Genomic DNA, 23,516 nt, shown 5'->3' with positions numbered 1-23,516 from the left:
TCGTGCATACGAGTATACCCGGGACCTTGGCTTGCCGCTAGTTGCCGTCGTTTGTTTTTATTTTTATTCTCAGTGCTTTTCACCAGCACATTTTTGTCCTATTTTAAATATGCGCATAGTTTAAGTTCGTAATTATTCCAGCATTTAGTGCAGCATTTGCAGAGCTCTCTGCTCTTTCCCACCTATGTGTGCCACTAAACTGTCATGGACCCTGCATGCAGCATGCCTCATGGTCGGGATGTAGCCAGTTGTGTGTCTATGGCATAGTATGTATGTGTGTGTGTGTGTGTGTGTGTGTGTGTGTGTGCTGCGCGTGTTAAAGTGAATTTTAAATGATTTATTACTCTACCACCTCTCTCGACCATCGGCACCACAATTTCAACATTAATTTCTTGCGTTCAGACCCGAGTTGTTGCTTTCTCACTAACTTCCTCCCCCTTCAACGTTCCAGTTGGCTTTTATCCAATTTTTGTAATTTTTTCCCTCTTTGTGCGCAATTTCATTTCAATATTAATTGTTAAACGTTCCATAATTGCATTCAGCCGCCTTCAAAGTCTTATACATACTCTGCCTTTGCCTACGAGTATATAGTATACGTAAATCGCCCCTTTGGCGAGTCCTCTCAAATCCTTCTCAACTTGCTGCCCATTTTGAGTATAAGTGGAAGGACATTAGCACTCGAACTTCACTCTGTTAGTCTCAAACTTCGACGCAACTCTTACCGATGCCTCAACGAACCGCAACTTGCAACATGAACTTTCAACTTTGCTGCACCACAAGTTTCAGGGACGTGTGAGAAATGTTCGTTCACACAGGTTGGAGCGATGTTCGTTTCCAAATGTTTGAGCGCTTTATATTGCGTTACCATCCACATCCACATTATTCTCATTTGCCTTATACCAGCCAGATAAAGGGGATATAAGAGGGATATTAAAACACTGTAGACAACTGGCCAGAGAAAGATAAGAAAGTACTCTATAATTTAATAGTCGCATTGGCCTGCCTAGATCTTGTTATCTAAAATTTCCGGAATGAAATGTGGAATGGATCACAGCCTCCCCCTTGTTTAGACTTCTCGTACAGCATGTTAAATGCACGTTATTTATTTTATTTAATTTTTTAAATTATTTATTTATGTCAACAAACATATGACTGTCGACATAGGAGGAAAATATATAAAAATTATAAAAAGCATCTTATAAGCTAAAAGAAGGAGAAATCTAATCAAATTACAATAATATCAAATTAACGCGTACATTCCATGTTATGGATATACAAATATAAGTATGATTAGCATGACAAGACAAATCGAACCGTCTGAAAGTCTATCAGCATTGATAACTTTTCAAGCTTGAATTACAAAACTTTGGTTTATAGTCTCATTATTTTATATAGATCCCATTAGAACAATCTCTTGACGATTCAATCTTAATAAAATATTATTTTTATGTTCAAAAGTGTAATATATTGCGAATAAAAGAGTCCTTCTCTTGGTTAAAAAAATCCAGATATTAATCATGGGGATGATAAAGTCTACAAATCTTGATTACACATAAGTTTTTCATTTGTTGACAAGTTTCGTATCAATTGTTGAAAGCCCTTCTTTTGGTTAAGAAAATGCAGATATTAATCAAGGGGATGATAAAGTCGACAAATCTTAATCACACATAAGTTTTTCATCTGGAAAATGTTGATTAGTTTCGTGTCAATGCTGAGAGTATATCCGTATTAGTTTTAACAACACAGATATTAAATCAGGTGTCGAATTTGCGGGTGTGAGCTCAATAATTGACTAAATGAATGAATTAATAAACACATTTAATCAAAAAGCACATCAATCATACAATAACTGTGGCAAGGTAATATTTATAAAGACCCATATGCAGATTACGCTTGACATAAAAGAGGCATAAAAATAAATTGATACCGCCACGAATTTGAATGAGCAATGCATAAAATACACACGCACACTCGCTCACATGTTTGTGTGTGCATACATATATGTACATATGTATATATACAAGTAGATACATATGTATGTATGTATGTAGGCAGACTGAAGCATCAGCGCGAGTTCTGCGCCATGAATTATTTGGCCTGGTCGTCCAGGCGAGTGCATGTGAAATTTTTGGCCAAACAATTGGCAACGAAAGCAACAACCAACGATGCAGTTATGCACACACACCCATACATAAATATATATGTGTATGTATATGTATATGTATACATACATAGATATAGCAGCAATAGTAACGTGCTACTCGGTAAGTGAGTGTGTGTGTGTGTGTGTGTGTGTGTGTGTGAATATGATGCATGAAATAACAATAATGAAATGACAACAAAAGGCACGTATAACAAAAGGATTGCCGAATGGCAGGCATCAGCATCAGCATCATCAGCAACAGCGTCCACAACCAAACACACACACACATCCGCACACACATCCGCACACACACTGACATGTGAGACGGGGCAGCCAGTTGAGCTGCTGAAGAATTGTGGGCGAGTCGAGGTCGGGGCCTGAGTCTGGGTCGGGAAGGCCGTCGTCATTGCAATTCAAAATCAAATGTGATTTTTGGTCACTGTGAAAATTGTTGATTAGTGACGCTCGACTGCACATTGTACGAGTATTGCACTGAAGAGATTTCAAGAATTTCGACCAGCTCTCGCCTTTTGTTTTTTCGCTCCCCCCTCGCACACGCATACAGATTTTTTATGTATTAATAAAATCAAACGAAGCGTGCCTGACAGCAATCAATTGAAAAACAAACCTCGATAGCAATTTAATTTAAACAATTAAATGAACATAAATTAAAAATGTGGTTGAACAGCGGTTGCACCAAACAGCGACAAATTGCATGTAGCATGTTTGCTACGCTGGCACCACCAACGACTCCACCACCTCCCACCGCCCACCGCCACATCAAGTGGGCGTAGTGGTTGGCATTAATTCGAGCATATTAATACGCATTTACATGCGAATTTTGTATGTGCTTTTGGTTTTCATAACATGCCGTGCACGCATAAATAGCCGAACAGCAAACAATAAAAACCCAGCTCCATTCCGAATCTCCACAGTTGTCGTTAATCAACTGCTATATGCACACACATTACACATACGAGTATGCACATGCACATGCATGCACACGTAGACAAACCTTTGCGCCCGCTCTAAATAGATTTTTGGCCAAACACGGCCCACTTCCGATTATATAATAGCATCATTGTGCACAACGCCGTAAATATGTAAATCTGCTCTTCTGCTTTGTTGAATACAAGTGTTAAAGGAAGGCGCCATAACAATATTGTTTAATTGCAATTTTGAAAGCCAACTGGGTTTGTGTCTTTGCTCTTTGTTTGAAATAGCCGTTACTTAGCCAAGTTTCATACCATTCACGTTAATTGACATTCGCTGTGCTGCGGAGTTCTGCGCCATGGTCACCCTGAACAAAACAGCTGTTCTCCAACACATGCTGCTGAACTGCTCAATTGTTATTCAACAATACGCTCAGATTTCGGTTGCAGCGAAAAAAGTTAGATATTAAGAGTTGCAGAACAAACGAATTCAGTTCCACATGTTCACAATGCGTGCCGCACTGCCTTGCGGCAAACAATTCGCCTCAATCCTAACCAAAGCTTATCGTGGAGGCGGAAGCACAGCTACCGGCCTCAGTATCACAATTGCGGGCAGAACTGCAGCAGCTACAGCCGTGCCGCACAGATGGTATGCTGCCGGACCGGCCTCCCCAGCAGCAGCTGCCGATGATGGTGCGAAAGGTAGTGGCCTGAAGCGGATCTACTATGGCACGCTGGCGTCGCGCATGAAAGTCGTCAAGGTGTTCTCACTGACTACGAGTCTGGCTGGCTTGGCTGCGCAACCCATTTTGCTGGAGCAGGGAATGAAAATCGGTGGCACAGGCCTGGCTGTTTTCATTTGTACCACGGCCGGCTTTTTCACATTTGTCACGCCACTGCTGCTGCACTTTATAACCAAGAAGTACGTGACGGAGCTTCATTATAACCCCTCCACTGATCAATATATAGCAACAACAATATCCCTGCTGCTGCAAAAGATTGAGGTAAATGGATCGGCTAGATTATGCTTCTGGGTTTGGAAAATTTGGCTAATTGAATATTCGCTCTTTTCAGACGAAATTCCGCACCAACGATGTGACCGTGCCTGAAGTGCCCGGAATGTTCACTTCGTTTGTCGTCGGCAAGCGTGCCTTGTTTGTGGACCCGGCCCTATTTGATGATCCCGAGCACTACGTGCGCATCATGGGCTATGACAAGCCCGTTGATTTTAAGTTGGACTTGAGTGCAGACACGACCGACGATAAAAGAACAAAATCATAGATAATAAAATAAGTTGTTTGGCCTCAATTTTTAATTCGTATAGTGTGTGAAATATTAGGTAGCGTGTGAAATATTAGGTAGTATGTGAAGCGATTCGAACGATATTTGTATAACTGATTAATTCTGTATCTCAAATATTTATTCATAAGTAATATTCTCAAAGTTGTCCTGATCTTTTCACATGTAAAACACTTAATAACCTTGTCTTAAAACAGTCTCAAGATTTCCCACTAGACTGAAAATTAAAAGAATTACTTGAAGTGTTGGCGCTTCTTTGCCTTTAGGGATCATATGGTTCACGCCAAAACCCTGATTTTTTCCAAACTCAAGTCGTGTAGGTAACCGCACGGGTTGTTCTTTAAACGTTAGTATTGAAAATACATGGATATATTGAAAAGTGTTTTTTAAGTAGCCCGACTTCTGCACATTAGCCTCATTTTGAATTCCAGTTTCAATTTCTAAGGAATAGTTGATTAATAATTTGTAATTTCCTAGCAAAAATCCGTTAATGTAATTTGTACAGAGTACAATGTTGATAATAAATTAGAGTTTATTATTAAAAATAACACCTGTCTATTGGATGAACAACCGAAAGAGAACTACACAATTCAAAAATTTATGAAAAGAACTAGATCACAAAATAAACTTTTATGTGAAACAACGGTCAGCTGTGCGGCGGACACAAGAGGAAGAGCGCTAAACATAATTGCAATGAGCGCGAAGGAATTGCAAATTAATTTGGAGTTCAGGTATTTGAGCAATGTATTAAACATAATGAGCATTATTGATACTTTTTCTACTTTTCTAGTGCAGGGGCCGAGCTGTTGTTTGGCAACATTAAACGCCGCAAACTATCATTGGACGGCACGGTAAAATGTAAGTGTTGATAATAATATATATGTATGTATGTGTGTACTTTATTCTGTTTTTCTGTCCAGGGACAGTTGCTAGTTTGCTGAAATGGATGCATGCTAATATACTTACGGAGCGGCCAGAGTTATTTTTGCAAGGAGACACTGTGTAAGTGAAGAGAAGTAGACAGGCGAGCTGTGACAACTTCCTCTTCGAAGTTGATTGTAACTTTTATTTGTTCTGTTAAAGGCGACCCGGCATTTTGGTTCTGATTAATGACACGGATTGGGAACTATTGGTGAGTATTCCCCTTATTTGACTTCCATATATATACAGTTAATTACAAATCAATCCTCAGGGCGAGTTGGAGTATGAATTGCAGCCAAACGACAACGTGCTTTTCATATCGACGCTGCACGGCGGCTGAAACATTCAACAGGTTATTGCCTCTCACGTCGACTTCACTAGTCACTTGAAAAAAATACACGCTCTTTAGAATTAAGCTAAGAATAAGAAAACTAATGATGATGATTTTTTGTATAAAAAAAGAAGAAAATCATTTTTCAATCAGAATTACGTCCCTCTACCAATTACGGCAAAGGCCCACACGATGATTCGGGTTGTAAAATTTTCTTCATTTGACTACTGATGGCCGGCATCATGGTTTGTTATAAGTCTCGCCAATGGCGAATAAGCGGTTGGGAATTCCAACGCTGTGTCTGTTGCGTGCTATTTTGAAGTAGTATTTTTGTAGTACGTTACTCAACACTTGGCAACCATAGTACTGTATGGTTTCAAATTTGAAATTGAAACAATGCGAACTCGAAGCAACATTTATTTAATATATCTTTGCTTATATGCATTATTCGTATTTACTTTAAAAATATATAATTATAATTTATATTTAGGCACTTAACGTACATATTAAAAACTAAATGAACTTCTGTTTCGTGGATATGTGGGCGCTGTTATTGATATCTCTGTGTATTGAGGGGTGTGGTGATCGATTAGAACTATGAAGTATATATTTCGATTGACACAATGAATTCAATAATTTCAAATATTCAAGAAGGCCTAAACATATACATGTTAATTAAGTAAATTAAACGTTAAATGGTGCATAGAAGGCAAATAATACATGAATATTTATGACAAATTAACACAACTAAAAAGTAATAAATAATAAATAACAAATTGATCAATATATTGTAGAACATATGTATGTATATGTAAATAATAATCAGAATTGATGAAACCTTTCTCTAAAGCTAATAAACTTTCTTCTCCTCTCTAGCTGAAAATATGTATGTATGTATTTATATTGTAGTTAAATGTTAAAGAAATCCAAGCAACTATTTGCTGTGCTCCGGCGCTGCCGTCTCGGCGGCATGAGCGTACGATTTGTAGCGCCTCAGCACCACCGTGGAGGCGCCGCTCGTCGTCGATGTGGTGGATGCTGACCAGCTGGTGGCAGTCGCCTTGCTGCTCGCATGCTCTGCCGCAAGCTCCTGATCCGGCGTCAGAGAGATGTCGGAGACAATGCCGCTCTCTAGATGTGAAATGGGGGAAAAAACATGTAGCAGTGTAGTATCATTCGGGAACACACACACACACACACATATATATAAATATACGGAACATGCAGCACGAAATTGCCAAGTGTGGGGAAAGTATTTACAGTTTTGTGGCTAATAATACGGATTTGGAGGAGGTGGTGATATATACAAGTACGGGGTAGTTACAACTACAACAATAATAACAACAAGACTACTACAAACTAGAAGATAACGGGGTGCGTTTAGAAGAAGTAGCACAATTCAAGCTCTATACCCATGGACAGTTGGCTGACAATTGTCGTGGAGCGTTTGTGGTGGCGCGAGTGGCCATTCTTGCCACTTGGATGGTGGCTGTTGTTAATTGCCGCTTCGGCTGTGCCTTCGCTGTGATTGTGATTGTGGCTATGATTGTTGAGCTTCAGTGCTTGCGTCTCGTTGATGAGTTCCAGCGTGGCATTGTTGCTGTTACTGTTGCTGCTGCTGCTGGCGCTGGCGCTGGCGCTGCTATGCAACTTTCCAAAGTGTAAGCTGTGGCGCCCACTTTCATGGCCGCCGCCCGACGAGGTGCTAATCGAGGAGCTGCTCGTACCGCTGGACAGAGAACTTTCCGATATCAGGGAATTGGGACGACGCATGCTGCCTTTGCCTGGCTCAACGTGACGTAGTTTGGGCGCTGGAAGAGTTTGTCCTTCAATGATGGTTACAATTGGTTATTTGATCAAGGGGAGACACTTACTTTTGTTGAGCTGCGTCAGTGGTATGGATCGGTCATTGATCTGGTTGTTGCTGGGCCGTATGTCCAGGCACGGTTTGCTGCCGATACCCATGGAGGACATTTCAGCTAGGCGAATTTCTGAAATCCATACCAAAAATTTAGTTCGCAGGGTTGTCAGATCGCAGTGGAATCGCACGACCTTACCTCGATTTCGTTTCGCCTGCTTCCAGAGCAACTTTGAAATCTCCTCGGTCCAGGCATTCTTGATGTCCTCCGACATGCACTGCAGCATCCAAGTGTCGTCGGGTTTCCGTTTCCTAAACCAAATCTCAAACTTTGTAGGCGAGTCCCCTGTGTGCGCCGTCAGGCCAATGTCCGAGGTCTTAATGCTGTTCTTGTAGATGTAAATGTCGAGATTCTGTGCCAAGGAACAAATAATATTAGAGTATTAGTATTAGTGATCGCCTCGTCCACACTTTTAGTTCATACCTTGTGATCGGGAAAGCGTCGGGCCTTGCTGAACAGCACCAGTTCCTCAAATAGAAAGACCTGACGCAACGTTTTCTTGCCGCCGCGCCCCTGCCAGACGAGAAACTCGTTCTGACGCAGCAGACGACCCTGCTCCTTCACATTTACGTCGCAGTCGCGCAGCGAGTCCATGGCGAGCAGATCGTTGCCATGGCGCAGTTGAAACTTGACCATCTCCTCGGCCCTTTGCAGTTCCTCCACATCGGCTTGAATCTCCTGCAGAGCTGCCCCTTCCACACTATGGCAGGCTTTCACCAGCTGTTGCAGCAGTAGAGCGTACTTTCCCATTCGTTGGACAGGCTTCAGCAGATATGACGCCAGGTCCATCTTATCCTGCAGCTCCAGTTGCTTGGGCTGTGAGTAAGGAGGGAAGTTTCAAATATACACAAATATCCAAATTATTACGATTATGTATGTATACTAAATATGTATGTATGTACTGATTAATAGATATTATTTGCCTTGTACTTAGATTTTTTAATTGTTTTGTTCTATACTATTATTAGTCTTTAAATATTTTATGACAATTTTAATTTAAAAATGTAATAATCGCCCAACTCAGGGAAGATTTTAAAAATAAGATTTTAAGAAGAAGATTTTTAGATTTGATTTTTTACAACTAAACTAAGCTATTGCTGCCGTGCCACTTAGATTTGATTTGTTTAAATGCTGCAAATTGTTCATTTTATAATTTGACACCAACATAACGGAAAAGCGAACACACATTTTGATGTCTCTGATTAGATTATTATTTAACAATTGGTGTGCCCGTATTTTCTGCAGGCTTATCGCTCACACTGCAGCTGATCGATAAAATGAAAATTAAATCTCAAACAGCAATCGGAAATACCCTTAGTTTGTTGCCTGAAGTGTGGATCGCAGGTTATATACATATGTATGAAGCTAAACCTCAGTAATAGTGGAAAGGTTGAATAACGGTGAATAACGGTGAAAACATTTATAAATTTTTAGCAGAAAGTCCGAGTTGTTATTACCTTGAAGAAGGAGCTGCCATATTCGCTGAGTAGTGTATCGCTCTTCGGTTTGTTTTTGTTGTACAAGGCATACAAATAGAACTTGGATTCCATTTCCAAAAAGGCGGCGCCCACCTTTAGGGGATTGCGCTCGTAACGCTCCAGCTCGCTGAGAAAATGTGAATTGTGGAACTCAAAGATCTTCTCGATGTTGCCAAAGATGACATTGCGCTGACCTCGCAGCGGTTGCGGAATATCATCTCGGAGCAGCTCATCGATGTAGTTATCGATGACGTAGTACAGGGAGCGCACGTAGTCGCGTTCGGTACCAATCATTTCGCGCATGATCAATAGAAGCGTTCTGCAAATATGGGTCAACTTAATTAACTACTTGGACGCACGGGGCCTCTGGTCACACATACTTTTGTATTTTTGGGTCCAAACAGCTCAGTTCATCCAGCTTGGGCAGCTCCAGGCTGGATGCATGGCACTGTAGATGTGCATTCGCCTCCACAGGCGAGTGCATGTCCATGTAACGTTTTGTCGGTCGCTCGAAACACTCATCATCGAGCTCATCGCAGTTGTGACTGAAAGGAAGGATGGAAATAATTTTAGTTCAGTTGCCCAGGAGTACCTTTTCTTGAGGGAAGAGATACATATATTTGAACCTATATAGTAAGAAAGAAATCTAGAAGAGTTTTTCGAGATTTCTTAGGAGAAGCTTTTCTGATCGATTTCCCAATGTACTACCAGGAACTTTAAATAACAGTTACTACCATGATTTTTATAAGCAATACCTACTATATATCAAGTTCTGCCCTATAAGCTCTAGGCTGAAAAATATTTGAAATGTGCCAAATATATGCCACCTTACTGATCCAAATAATATACTACTTCAGAATTGGTTTCTGCTATAGCCTTAAAAGTTCAATCCGATTCTGATAACCTTTTAAGTCATCGTGAGGACGGAATTTTTCTTATAAATATCTCTGATGGCCCACTTCGTTCCACAAGAGGTGCCGTTATAGAGATTTTCACTGACCTTTTGTCGTAGACATTGTTCGCCTCGTTAAGACTCTGGCAGGAGCAGATACGCTCCAGCTTCGGATTGCCCTCGCAGCGATCGCAGACACCTACGCCAGAGTCGGCTATTTTCGATTGCTCCTCCTCGCCATCCTCCTCCTCGACGGCTGTGGCGGCCAACAACTCATCCATGTCCTCCAGGTTGCGGCTCTCGCGCCAGCAATTGCACGACTGCACACCCTCAAAGGATCCGTTGCCCGAACTGGACCGATAGCTGGAGCGTTGAGCCAGCTTTCCACTTGACGTGGGCGTGCTGCTGGTCGCGTTCAGCCCAGCACCCTTGCGGAGCGCCGCCGAGGACTTGTCCAGCCGATAGCGCTCCAGTAGCGACATGGCGCCCAATTGCTCGGCCAGACGCTGCATCTCTTCGCGTATGGCTTCCTCACGTGTGTGCTGCGTCAGCAGATGCAGGAGACGAGCTGCGCCCTCAATGCGCTCGCGGGTCTCCTCCAGCTTCTCGGCAAACTTGTCCAGCGCCGCCTTTAGGTTGCTGGCACTATCGCCCAGCACGGCCATATTATTTGCCGCCGCGTGCAGATCGCGGCCTTTGGCCAAGTGTTTCTGTATAAAGGGAATAATAGAGATTAAAAAAGTTTCCTTATTATTGTGTATTGTAATATAAGTTGTAATATACTATACGGTTGATTCTACATATATTTACTTTAACTTCGTTATTAGTTTTCCATAACCATTTTATTTAATGGATAGTAAAATATCAAAGGCAATGTCTGACTTTTACAAAATATAGAAATTAATTGATGATTTTTGGCCTAGGTTGAAGGATTTCTAAATGAATAAGGGTATCGAGCAAAGCTTAGTGGGATTTCCTTATCATAGAATCTGCTCATTCGAGCTCTTAAAAAATTAGAATTAGACGGACAGTCAGACGAATTTCTAAACAGACAGTCAGGGAGCATTAAAAGATCGTAAGGCAGACACCATTTAATTCGCAACTATTGGTGTTTCTGCAATAACTGAAAGATTTCTATGGTAATACTATTTTTTGAATCGATCAATAATTTTATGAATTTTCCTCTAACTGTCGCTGTTTTAGTGAATATTTCCATTTTTGTACTACAAGTATATTTTTCATTTCTACTCACCATCGATATGAAGTAGTAGTTCTCGAACTCCTGCTCTTGGGCCTTGAACTGCGTCTCATTGTCCCATTGAAGTTGTGCAAATTTCTGCAAGGTTTCTGCACCATCACTAGTGAGCCAAGAGGTGACCTAGAAAGAGTTGTAAAATCATAAATGAAGCTACTCATACTATATTTTGGAAATGTAAAGCCTTCACACATATTCGAGCATGCATAGACAATGTGTGAGGCGCCCACGCCTTAGGTTTGGCCAAGGTTGGCTACACATTTCATTTAATGACTGCCTTTCTCTCCCCTTCCTGCCCCTTTCGGTGTCTTTCTCTCTCGATGGCTAAACGAAAAGTGAAACTCATATACTTGTATAAAATGGACGCGCTGCTCTAATTAGCCTCCAATTTACAAATTAAAATCCAATCGAACACAAATCATATAAAATGATTGAAGAATTTCCGCGGCCAACTCCCTAAGGTATTAGGTAGTAAATACAACAGCAACAGCATCACCAGCAACTCCAACAACACCAACAAGCCGGCGTTTGGGGCTTGGGGCAATCAACGATCTCACATTGATAATTTTGTAGCTCTAACCAATTTTTAATCACCTGCTGCGTCCAATTGAATTGATACAATCGAAGACGCAGGCGCAGGTAACGCATCGCCAGACATTGGCTGTGGTTTGTTAACAGGTGGAGGTGGAGGTGGGGACAGGGACAGGGGCAGGGGCAGAGACTGTGGCAGCGACCACTGTTAGTGCTGTTTTGGGACGCCACGCGTGCGCCGGCGCGTTCACTTTCCGTTTTTGGTCGTCTTTGTTGCCGCCGTTGTTGCTGTTGTTGCTGTTGCCGTCTTCGATCTTTGGCTTCGAGATAATGCCAAACGGTTGCACCTACTTTGGTGTGGGCTACGGCTATGTCTACGCTCTTGGGGCATGTCTACTGCCACAAGCTGCGGCTGCCACGTCCTCCCCAATGAATGAAATGAGGCACAAAGCACTGCCTGCGCTCCACTTTTCAGATCCAGATTCAGTTTCAGTTTCAGCTTCACAGTTGCCGCACACAATCAGCGACTGCGACTAAGGCTTTTTGTACTTATCAGATACGACACGTACATATGTACACATATACAAGTATGTAAGTATGTATGTGTGTTTATACTATATGTGAGTGTATGTAATGACTAGCCGGGTTGCTTTATTGTTTACATGAGGCTGTGAACGGCCTTTTTAGTTGTGCTTTTAAATGTTTATTGCCTTCGACGGCGACATCTCTGAAATGGCATTTGTGAGATTTGTTTCTCAACGATTGCCACACGCAATCGTAAATAAATTAATTGATTTGGTTCAATGAAACTTTTAGTACGGCACTGGCGTTGGCGATAATCGGCAGTCTAGGCAGCGTGGGTTCCGCTGCAGGGACAGCTGTCGAGGCTTAATTCATTGATGATGCATTGGTCGTGTGTTTTGAAGAGGAATAACAATTGCATTGACAGAACGGGAGTGTCGAATACATACGTGTATATATACTTGTATATGTGAGGGCGGATCAGCCTACTGTGCTGGGCCCTTGGCCAGCCAAGCCTAAGACCCCAAGTCTCTTTGTGTGTAACCACCACTTGCGCAAACAATAGATCATTTTGAATTTGACCTCATTGCGATTTTCACATTAAGTCAAAGAAATAGTCATTCTAATCAGCTGGCAACTAACTACTTAAAATGCTCATTCAAAGAAGCAAGCCTTCTTCTATTTAGTTGAGCTTTAATCTCAGTTCCAACTTGCTTGTGGGTTGGCTTTAATATAACTTCTATCATAATTTTTGCCTATAAATTGATTGATGATTGCATATTCAGAGAAATACACAAATGCCATTCCACGCTAAGATGTTGTCAGCATTTGATGTTCGAAACAACAATTATAAATATTACAACTAAGATAACAAGTGTTGACTACTTTTTAGCTTAAAAAGAAGGAATGAAATATTTTATGAAATGCACTGACAATCTGAAAACTAATAGACAAATGTTGTACCTTATTTCCAAAAATTAGTGCTTACTTCAATTAAAAAAGGCATTTGTTAACTTTCGTAACACTTTCTATATACATGAGATAAGTATAGGAAGCTAATTGAGTTACGTACTCCTTTCGAAAGCACCTCAGAGGCGCAACCTAAAAATGCATAAAAGTCAATACAAGATTGTTACATTACCAATGTGATATGACATAGATCTAAAGACATTGATCTCAGAAACCTTCCAAATCGAACTATTCTCTAATAAGAAGAAAGAAATTTGATCCATCAGGTCAATTAGTGAAGAGCCGCTGTATTTGGGGAGCTCTTGAAATCCTAAAAATCACATTTCAAGCAATATTATTTATAGAAATAATTAAGGAGACTCTTTATCAGATCCTATAGCATAGCTTATTATCTTCTCGACTTGGCTTGTTAAACAAAAAAAATAAATAAATAAATTTCTTTAAAATGTGTTTTTAGAATATTTAAGTTGTCTTAAAACATATCAATAGATAGACCATGTTTCGAAGACTCTTTTCGATTCATTTTAGACGCACATAATTGGCAATTCCAGTGGCCACATGTTTGGCTGCCTTTTCACATTCACTAAGCGTTGACATTGTTGTATATACTTGTAGTATAATTGTTGTTCACTATCTCTTAGTGCTGCTCATTACAAAGAGCGATCGATAACGACTCGCGGGCTGCAGCCTAGAGCTCAGAAACGCAACTGAAAATCAAGTGGCTGCTCACATGCTCATAATGAGCAATTTTCAATTTCCCGTCATCGACGCTCAATGAAATTCAATAAAATCAAAACAATTAGCGAACGTAAACAATGGGCACTGGGACGGAGAGTCAGACTGGGAACTTGTGGAGGGGAACGGAGCAACAGATACAAGGCGGCGGGCAGCTGGCAGCACATGACGATGTCGTCGACGACGATGTTGCTGTGACGGCACAAACTTTGTTTTATGCTTGAATTTGCTTAGCTAAGTAAATAGGCGAGCATATCGCCGTCCACTGCCTCCTCTCACTCTTTTTTTTTTTCAGTGATGTTCAGATGTGTTGGTGCGGTATAAAGTAGCCGCCGCATTGTACAAGACAGCGTCAAGACTTCAACGCCACACACTGCGCTGCACTGAACCATGGGTAAGGAGGTCGATGCTTTATATAGTTTCTATAAAAATGTACCTACAAGTATATAGAGAAATTTTATTAAACTAAATGCTATTCATTTAAAATACATATGAATGATGGAATATTTATAGACTGTCAGTTAATAGACATTATATACATCTGCTAAAATATTCTCCGAGCTGAAATTGAATGTATATAGCCTATGTCGACAGCCTATTACTGCTGATGAAATAATTAATGAATAAAATAAGTTATTTTTTAAAAAAGATATTGCTACGAAATTGTGACTATTAATTTAGAAATCCGATCAATTTAAATAATGAAGTTAATGTACATTGTACTCTTATATCAACATATAATATTAATCTCTTATTTTTAGTGAAATATTTAAGCAAAAATTACAATTAATATATTCGTAAACACAATCAACAATTTGCTTCAATGTCTTTATGCGGGGTCTGGCATAGCTGAACCAGCTTCCAGGAGTTTGTTCTAGAGTAGGCTCCGGATCATACAAAATGTTATTGGTGTGGTCTTTAATAATAAAAATGCCAAATTGTCACGCCATGCCCAAAGCTTGCTGGCCAATTCGCACGACAATAAGTAATAAAAATATTTATAAAAATATTTATTTATTTAACACGGTTTGAAAATTAAAATTGTTATATATCCCATTCTTATATGGGTTCCTATCTACATTATGTATGTGATTTAAAAAAATAAACATACATCCTTGTTTTTTCACTGATTTTAAAAAGTTGTAAAGATGAGGAACCAATCACCTATTTTAGCATACTTTTTTACACGGTTTTTTATAGAACCAATCCATCATGTAAAAACAGAATTAGGTATCTATATTTGTATGTATGTATATAAACATATCGTAATGCAATCTTATATTTTGTAGCTAGGTACAAATCTTTTTATTCTCGAAATACAAGTATATACTAATATCAAGAAAAATTCCACATTTCATGTTTTCTAAATAAATCCCTACATCATTGATTTCTATTGATATTTTTTATTTTTTCTTTATATTGATATATTGAAAGATTGAAATCAATGACGAATAATTTATGGTCTCGATTTCAAAATTGAGATTGTTTCGCACTTGATTCAAATTTATACTTGAAAAAGTATGTATACGCAAAAGCCCTTAAAATTGTAATTATCACATGGAACACTCAGTGAATTTTTGTTGTTACATTTTTATATATACAGTGAAAACTCTCGGCCAATTTTTGTCCGCTTAAGGGGATACTTAAATACTTAATACACCGATCGAGTGTTTTTAGAAAAAGTGTCCGCCGAAGAGAGTGTCCGGATAAAAGAGGTGTCCATTAGGGGAGTTTGCAGTGTATTTTTTAATTTTATGGTCTGTTCCATTGGGGCTTGATTAAGTCTTACCAGAGATGGCCCACAACCAACAAATTCCAAAAAAGGTAAAATGCCATTTTTTATCAACAATTTTTTCGATATATCCCACAGTGCATGCACCAGTGCATTGGAGTCGCAGCATCGGCGGCGATAACACACACACGCACACACACACACTCACACAAATGAAGACACACACACACGCACACACTCATGTTTATTTGCTTGCAACTGCTGCTGCGGATGTCGTTTCTTCTTTTCTTTGCTTTTTTTTTTTGTTTGGGCTGATAAGCCAACTGAGCTGATTGTGTGGCATTGCATATGCCGCAGAGTTGATTGCACTCTAAAGCTAGGCAACTATTTTGATACGCTGCTGATAGAACTGGGCAGCAGTAGTTAAAGTTGTTGCGGGGGAATGAATCGCAAATTTAATGTGACAGTTTTACAAGTTGGTCGGCAATGCCATAAAACACATGCAAAATAGTGCCACCAACACCTACAACGACAGCACCAACTATAATAACAACAACAATAACAACAACAGCTGCGTCAACTAGCGCCAAGCTGTGAGCATCTGTTGCGCATGCGTAGCTCCGCTCAGTTCATGGCTCATGGCTCATGGCTCAAAGCATCGGCGTCGGCAGCGACTGCTGCTGTCATGTAATTTACGCAAATGTCGCAAATTTATCTTTGGGCCATAAACATTTTTTAAGCCACAATATCGAATTTATTTTGACACTTAACAAAGTTGTTGGTGTTGCGTTTGTTGTTGTTGTAGCTGTTGTTGTTGCTATCATCATAGCAGCCGGCATCGCCATTTGCCATTTGTCGGCTAACTATTGGCATTTCCATTGGCCACACTCCACCACTCGAGTACAATATGGGCTCAACTTTGAGTTCTGTTTCTGTTTGTGTTTCTGTTTCTGGTTCTCTGGGTTTGTCGCTGTCGCTGTCTTTGTCTCTGATCGCTTGTAGCCGTAACATGTCCAGTAATTTATGGCAAGCACATTTTAAATGATATACATTTTCCATTACTTGTCTAGCTAATTTGTTCCTCTGGATGTCTGTGCGTCGCATATCGCGGACTGTTTATCTTTCGGTTTTAAAGTTTTTAGCGGCAATGTCGTGTAATTTGTATTTGAATTTATGGCAGCATATTAGAAATTATAGCATAGATAACCAGTTGGTTAAAGTAGTGCGTGAGTGTGTGACTAAAGCATCTGGAGCATGTCGGATTTGTTTTATACAGCATATCCCATGGATTGCTGATGGGTGAGACATTAAATGAAGCCATATTGGAGATAAAACTGAATGAAGACGGTGCTCTTAGAAGAAATGAATTAAAGGCATGTTGTTGACGAGTTTATCATTGAGAAGTGTAATGGATTTATTATGAGTTCTTTCAATGATTAACAATGGCATTTAGAACTCTAGAATTAAGTAATATATATCTGCACTTAAGATTGTTCTTTACGTACCAATTAAGGTACATGTATAGTATCATTGTTATGTCAGATTTAATTAATAGATTTGCAATGTGAATGAATACATTTTGAAGCTCGATACCATTTTTAATTGGTAAGACATGACAAAAATGTATGTATGTATGTTCGCAATAGATTCCGAAACCGCTCAACCGAATTTGATCAAATTTTCTGGCAATATTCAAAATAGTCCCACGGGTGATCCTGTGTTTTGTGGCGATTGTTAAAAGGAATCAACTCATCTGCTCATTTTCATTTGTTTGACAGTCACTTTTTCATCTGATGGTCACTGTTTCATTAGTAAATAAAATCAAAATCAAACAAATGCCTCAAGAAAGCATCTTTTGATATAAAAAACTAAAGAAAAGGTGAGCGAAAATAGGGCACCTGAAAGAGCATCCACATCTGATTCAAGAAACACAAACAGAAGGTCATGAATATCCTTTGTAGAGACGAAGAAAGGTAGACGACAGTGGGTACTCAACTATAATCAAGGACCTTATCGAAGCCATAAAAAGCGAAGGAGGTATTGGAATGCTTAATAAGCTCTACAAGTCAGTGGCGTGGCAACCCAAGCCGGATACGCTGGTACATTATATAAAAGCAATATTTTTTTTAAAAAGGCGGATAATATATTTGGTAAGGCGTCTATACTTTCCTTCACATAAGCACTTGGTCTGCTTTTATTTGATAAGATTGTACGGATGGCCAATTGTACTTTTCAACTTATGAAGTTAATGCCATTGAACAGCTAGAAATGGTAGGAGACTTTATCGACTTTGGATTGGTGGTATGGTTTAATGATAAAAGGAACATTTATCAGCGCATTGGAAAATACTGATTTATGATGAAGTACTCTACTGCGGTTTGTTTCGGTATATACTTATGAAAGTGTAATAATACCAACATCAGCTAAAAAGTTTATTACAAAAACTAACATTTTTGGGTCAAAACTTTATGTATTCAATCCATAAAGACAACAACATTTTACCTAAAGGCTCGATATTTTTTTTTATATGCATCATTCAGTCATTCATCATCATCAATTAATTATAAATGCATTGAACCCTTCATTTGTAAATAATATATAATATATATATTTGTAATAATATATTTCTATTATGTGTAGTATACATTTATGTTAATTGCTAACCAACGACTCATTTGTTGTTTATTCATAATGAAAACGTTTAAGCGATGAATCAAAGTTAAATAGAAGTACTTGTAGTAGTAGCTTTCTTGTACTTTTTAGTGTTCTGTTTCGGGCTGGAAAATGTTTAATGGTTTTTATTTTTAGAAGGGTTTGAAGTCTGCGAATTTGCATAGAGTAACAGGCCTTACGCCTTATGCTATAACACTCCCAAAGCAGATGGGAAAAGTGAAGCTAAAGTGCTGAAAACTTTCCTAATTGCGAGTACGTGTTGCTCTTTGGAATTGAAGCGAATCGCATTGCCTTGCCTGCTTAGGCGCAATTGGTTGCATTTCAGGCGTAATAAAGCAATTTGGTTTAACAATTTTGTGACAAAAGGCGATTAAAATTTTACTTATTTTTCACTTTCCAAACTAATGTACACCAACACACACACAGACACACACGCGTACAGAGGAGACACGCACAAAGTCATAAATTGTGGCCACAAAAGGCCAAGACGTTAATGTGGTGACAATATTGCACGCAACTTGGCTCTGTTTGTTGTTGGTCGAAAAGCCGCTTTAATGCTGCACTTGTGCCGCCTCAGCTGCCGCAAGGAGAGATGGAGATCAGTGGCGTGGGCAGGGGGGAGGGGGGGGGACACGGGACAGTGAATGCAGCTTATCGTCTGCACGGCATCGCGAAGAGCGTGTGGACTCTCGACTACGAAAATGATGACAGCTGTTGATGAAGTTGACGATTTCTAAAAATGCGTGTAAAATTAGTGTTAAAAAACATGTCAAACCCAAAGTGACAGTTACATTTTGACGCGCCTTGACAATGGACAACCGGTAAAGAGCAACAAGCAACGAGCAACGAGAGATGGTCAATGGGCGATTGGCGATGACGACGACAATTACGTTTCGTTAACGGCCAGACTACCAGACTAGCCCCCCTGTTGGGGCAGTAGGGGTACCGGGCTGTGAGGCCTTTATGCATACTACAGGTTTGTTAAATTAATTCAACTGCGTCCTTTGCAATAAAAATGTTGAATTTCGATCTCCTAGTTGAACCCGTGCGCGTCTTGATAATTAAATTGTAGTATAACCATAAAGTGTAACAATAAAATAAATTGAGTTTCGCCCATACAGGCAAATCTTTGAAAATATTTATAGGAGTTGAATATTTTAACACCATGAAGAAAGTATTTAAAATAAATTTCTTCAAGCTGTTGCATCTTCTGAAAGCGCAAGCCACTAAATATTATTTCATATTAAACTTAAGTTATATCTAAATGCTTTTGCGATGATTTCAATAGCGTTTGTAGAAAAATAGTGTTTGCAAAAGTAAGTTATCTCTTTCTGCACAAATATTAGAAGTCGCTAGCCATTCGAGATAAAATGACGGATGTCCATAAATTATTGTCTCTTATCGTATTTTATCATTTCTGTTTTCATCCGATTGTAAAAAAAAAAAATTTATAATCCAGATTAAGTTTATTGAAATGACATCTTTATATCGAAATATTGTTTCAAGCTATCTAAACCATTTAAATATATATACTTTAAAATACCTTCCTATTTAACTACAGCAGCAAAATCTAGTTTAAATTACACTCTTTCTAAAAATCTTTCGATGATTTCAATAGAGTTTGTAGAAAAATAGTGTTTGCAAAAGTAAGTTCTCTCTTTCTGCACAAATATTAGAAGATCGCTAGCCATTCGAGATTAAATGACGGATGTCCATAAATTATTGTCTCTTATCGTATTTTATCATTTCTGTTTTCATCCGATTGTAAAAAAAAAATTTGTAATCCAGATTAAGTTTATTAAAATGACATCTTTATATCGAAATATTGTTTCAAGCTATCTAAACCATTTAAATATATATACTTTAAAAAACCTTCCTATTTAACTACAGCAGCAAAATCTAGTTTAAATTACACTCTTTCTAAAAATCTTGCTATAATATTTGTATCTTTATTTCTCTTGCAATAGTTTTAATTTAAATAAAAAGAAAAACTTGATTCACCTAAAATTGATAAAATATGGTTCTAATATTTCTATCTTTATTTCTTTTGCAATTGCTTTAACTTTAAATGAAAAGAATAATGGTTCAGCAAGAAATGATAAAATGTTTATATGTTTTAGTAAATCACAATTTTACTCGTACTCCTATTTTTAATTGGGATTCAAATTGTTTTGCAAATTTCGTAAAAATTTTAACTATCTGTGAACATATATACATATATATTTTAGATGAAACTCTTTCTAAAAATCTTTTTATAATATTTGTCTCTTCATTTCTCTTGCAGTAGCTTTAACTAAGCCAAATTGTTTTGCAAATTTCGTAAGAATTTCAACTATCTCTGAACATATGTGCAAATTAATTATTAGCCTCTCAAGGTTTAATTTGAATACAATTATTAAATAGTTTTTTATTTGCAAACTGTTAAATATGAATTGTAATCTAAAAATCCCATGATGAAATGAATAAAGTAGCGTCTTCGAACTAGTTTAAGTCTAGACAACTCGGCTCTGTCGCTTAAGTCTGAGCGTGCTATTATCAGTCCGAGACATTGTTGGTCGGCGATGTTAATTAAATAAATGGCAGGGAGCATTGCGGGGCGCATTCTAAGCGCTGGCGGCCATGGCTGCCATACTAACGTATGATTAACGTCCGCTTTGATGACACAGCCGAGCTGTGATATTGTTTGTTTGCAAAAATTTGCATGACATGTTGCAAGCGGTTGCCATAAACTGGTTGTCGGCGCTCGGGGCATGTGGCATCTGGCGGTCAGAGAAGTAAACGGTCAGGCATTATCAGACGGTGGGGAGCAGACGCAACGAGAAGAGTCTTGTGCATGTACAAAAACTTATTATGGCTCAGAGGGTTAATACTCGCAGTTATTATTAATGCGATGATGAGGTGCAGCCTCTGCCACTGCCTCTGCCTCTATCTATGTCTCAGCCGCTTTTGGTCTTGGCCTCGACATTGGCATTGGCATCGGCATCCTCAACAGCCACTGTGTCTGGCCTGCATGGCTTGCATGTCGACACTAAATAAGCCTTAATTTTTCATAGCTGACTTGTGCGCCTGCCGTACTGGTTGCAATTTCCACATAGAATGCTGCTGCTGCTGCTGCTGCATGACCGAATTCTATGCAACTTGTTCTTGACATAGCTGCCGCTTTACTTGTATGGTTGCTGTGTGTGTTGTTGCTGATGTTATTTATGCAAGTTGCCACCGCATTCCTGGCACACAGGTTCAAGTGTCAGGGGCCATAAATTTGCCAAGTCTTACACTATTAGGCGTATGTTCTTTGACAAACATGACTCTTGAGCAGAACATGTACATACAGTAGAAATTGCTTGGAAGGAACGTGAAATATGAGAAATCTTCTGGATTTGATCAACTCCGAAATTTAAATTGAATTTTTCAATGATATGTATTAAGCTGTTATGAGAATAAGAAACATTACTTCAATCGGCATAGTACTCCTATAACAGTAAAAACGGTCCATACTGAGAGTAGTATCTATTTCTAGGAAATGGTGGAATTATCTTACCGTAAGGTCATGAGTAATAAAACCATTTGAATGATCAAAGTAAAGTCGCCACTAAGATGGATATAAGAATGAGAACTAAAATATCTTTGGGATTAATAATCGAAATTATATCTGTAAGCTCGTTAAACGAAATAATCTGGTTTCATTCGGTATTTTTTTCATTTATTAAGTATTTCGAGACTGAAATTAAGTTAAAACAAGTGCTTTCAAGTCCGACACTGATCGTGCTAGAACGGTGGGCAGATCAAGTGGATATTACAGTTAGACTAATCGACATGTTTTCAAGATGGGCAGAAGGGCTTAGAGAATTTAAAAATTCCTGTGGGTAATGGACTGTGTCTTCGATATAAGTCACGGTGTCGAGCGAAGCATTCTGGTCAGGAATTTATTAGGTAATTTTGTTACACCTTGGCTTACATTATTGGCGTTTTAGTAAGGATCCCTATCTCTTTTTGCAAATATAATATAGTCTACATATTTTAACTGGGCATAGTGTAAGTGAAAGAGTTCTTAAAATTGATCCAGTAGTTTGAGAGCTTATTCAATTGCAGTCGAATTGTATGCCTCGTAAAGATGATTTTTGAAGGGGAACCTTTTCGGTGAACAATCTAATGTATAGGCAAGGAAATTTAAGTAAATTTACCAAACACTTTATTGTAAACAGAACTCCAAACTCCAGCTACTAATTCTTAAGAAGGATTCGAGCAGGCCTACCCAGATTAGTCACGGTACTTGCTACACTAAGTGTTGCCAATTGTGGATGGCAGGTGGCAACAGGTGCTGCTGTTGCCGCTTCCTAGCCCAACTTGTCGCTCCAATTATGATTGCAATTGCAATGCAAGGCGCTAAACAATTAAACATAGTTTTCATTGCACAAAGCACCAAAGCGACAAAGCGACAAAGCGCCGACAAGGCGCAAATTAATTAAAAAGCTCAAAGAAAGCGCGCCAAGCAAATCCAATTTCACCGGCGCGACAACATCGCCGTTTATTTATTTATCGGGCAAAACGCGTCAACTGCGGGCTCTTTGGCTATAACAGGCAGATCGGCAACACCCAAGGCTGACATCCCCTGCCAGACGTCGCCGTATTTGTGCAAATGTCGGCTACGGCTGCGGTCTCGGCTCGGGAGTGGGAGTGGAAGTGGGAGCGGACAGTGTACACTACACATATGTATGTATGTATGTATGTTTGGTTTGGCTTGGATTTGGGCGCAGCGTGCGTTGAAAGTATAGTAATGCAGGCGATCAACAATTTAGATACAATATCGCATATCGCATCATAATGTCGCGGTGGCCGCAGCAAGCCACGATTCGTGATCTACGCTGAAGGTGGCGGCATCTTTTTTCGCACCTTGTTTGAACGCGCTCTCTAATGGCTAATGGATGGAGCATTAGTTCGATCGCTCATACTCGCATACTCGTACAATACATACATGCATAACTATATAAATTTAATTTGAAATAACAAAATGAAAAACAAGGCAAAATTGGTAGCTGTCAACACTTTTAATTGCCAGCATGTTGTGGCTAAATAGTTGCTTACACACACATAGTGAATATATATTTACAAGTATATATATATATACGTTTGGTATACTGTTGAGCAAACAGCTTGTTGGCTTATCTTTGAACTACTTTTGAATGA

At 39.2% G+C, this 23,516-nt stretch overlaps 3 protein-coding genes across 4 annotated transcripts in view; 2 read left to right on the top strand and 1 right to left on the bottom strand.

Annotated features, from left to right (window-relative positions):
• Positions 1-3,371: 3,371 nt before the first annotated feature.
• Positions 3,372-4,616, top strand: LOC115628332 (transmembrane protein 70 homolog, mitochondrial). The gene is made up of 2 exons (XM_030524393.1): positions 3,372-4,079; positions 4,150-4,616. The coding sequence occupies exons 1-2, from the start codon at positions 3,576-3,578 to the stop codon at positions 4,354-4,356; spliced, it is 711 nt and encodes a 236-aa protein (XP_030380253.1). The 5' UTR covers positions 3,372-3,575; the 3' UTR covers positions 4,357-4,616.
• A 404-nt stretch (positions 4,617-5,020) lies between these two features.
• Positions 5,021-5,781, top strand: LOC115628330 (ubiquitin-related modifier 1 homolog). Of its 2 annotated transcripts, none has more exons than XM_030524391.1 (5): positions 5,021-5,105; positions 5,165-5,232; positions 5,301-5,376; positions 5,458-5,506; positions 5,567-5,781. In XM_030524391.1, exons 1-5 carry the CDS (start codon positions 5,068-5,070, stop codon positions 5,633-5,635), a joined length of 300 nt encoding a protein of 99 aa, XP_030380251.1. In that variant the 5' UTR covers positions 5,021-5,067; the 3' UTR covers positions 5,636-5,781. The 2 variants fall into 2 exon arrangements, with proteins under 2 accessions (XP_030380251.1, XP_030380250.1); XM_030524390.1 differs by having other exon boundaries at positions 5,033-5,105; positions 5,295-5,376.
• Positions 5,782-6,473: 692 nt separating this feature from the next.
• LOC115628331 overlaps positions 6,474-23,516 on the bottom strand; it is a 52,057-nt gene continuing 35,014 nt past the window's right edge. The window contains exons 10-18 of the mRNA XM_030524392.1: positions 11,168-11,293; positions 10,024-10,625; positions 9,404-9,568; positions 9,003-9,342; positions 7,969-8,361; positions 7,684-7,897; positions 7,501-7,617; positions 7,039-7,437; positions 6,474-6,757 (exon numbers count right to left, since the gene is read on the bottom strand). Coding sequence (XP_030380252.1) covers positions 6,561-6,757; positions 7,039-7,437; positions 7,501-7,617; positions 7,684-7,897; positions 7,969-8,361; positions 9,003-9,342; positions 9,404-9,568; positions 10,024-10,625; positions 11,168-11,293 — 2,553 coding nt within the window. The 3' untranslated portion in view covers positions 6,474-6,560. The remainder of the gene's footprint in view (positions 6,758-7,038; positions 7,438-7,500; positions 7,618-7,683; positions 7,898-7,968; positions 8,362-9,002; positions 9,343-9,403; positions 9,569-10,023; positions 10,626-11,167; positions 11,294-23,516) is intronic.

This window comes from Scaptodrosophila lebanonensis, unplaced genomic scaffold (assembly GCF_003285725.1).
Source record: "Scaptodrosophila lebanonensis strain 11010-0011.00,11010-0021.00 unplaced genomic scaffold, SlebRS2 tig00000113-arrow-arrow-pilon, whole genome shotgun sequence".
Lineage (NCBI taxonomy): Eukaryota > Metazoa > Arthropoda > Insecta > Diptera > Drosophilidae > Scaptodrosophila > Scaptodrosophila lebanonensis.
Note: the sequence above shows the minus strand (reverse complement) of the source record. Positions and strands in the feature narration are given on the sequence as shown.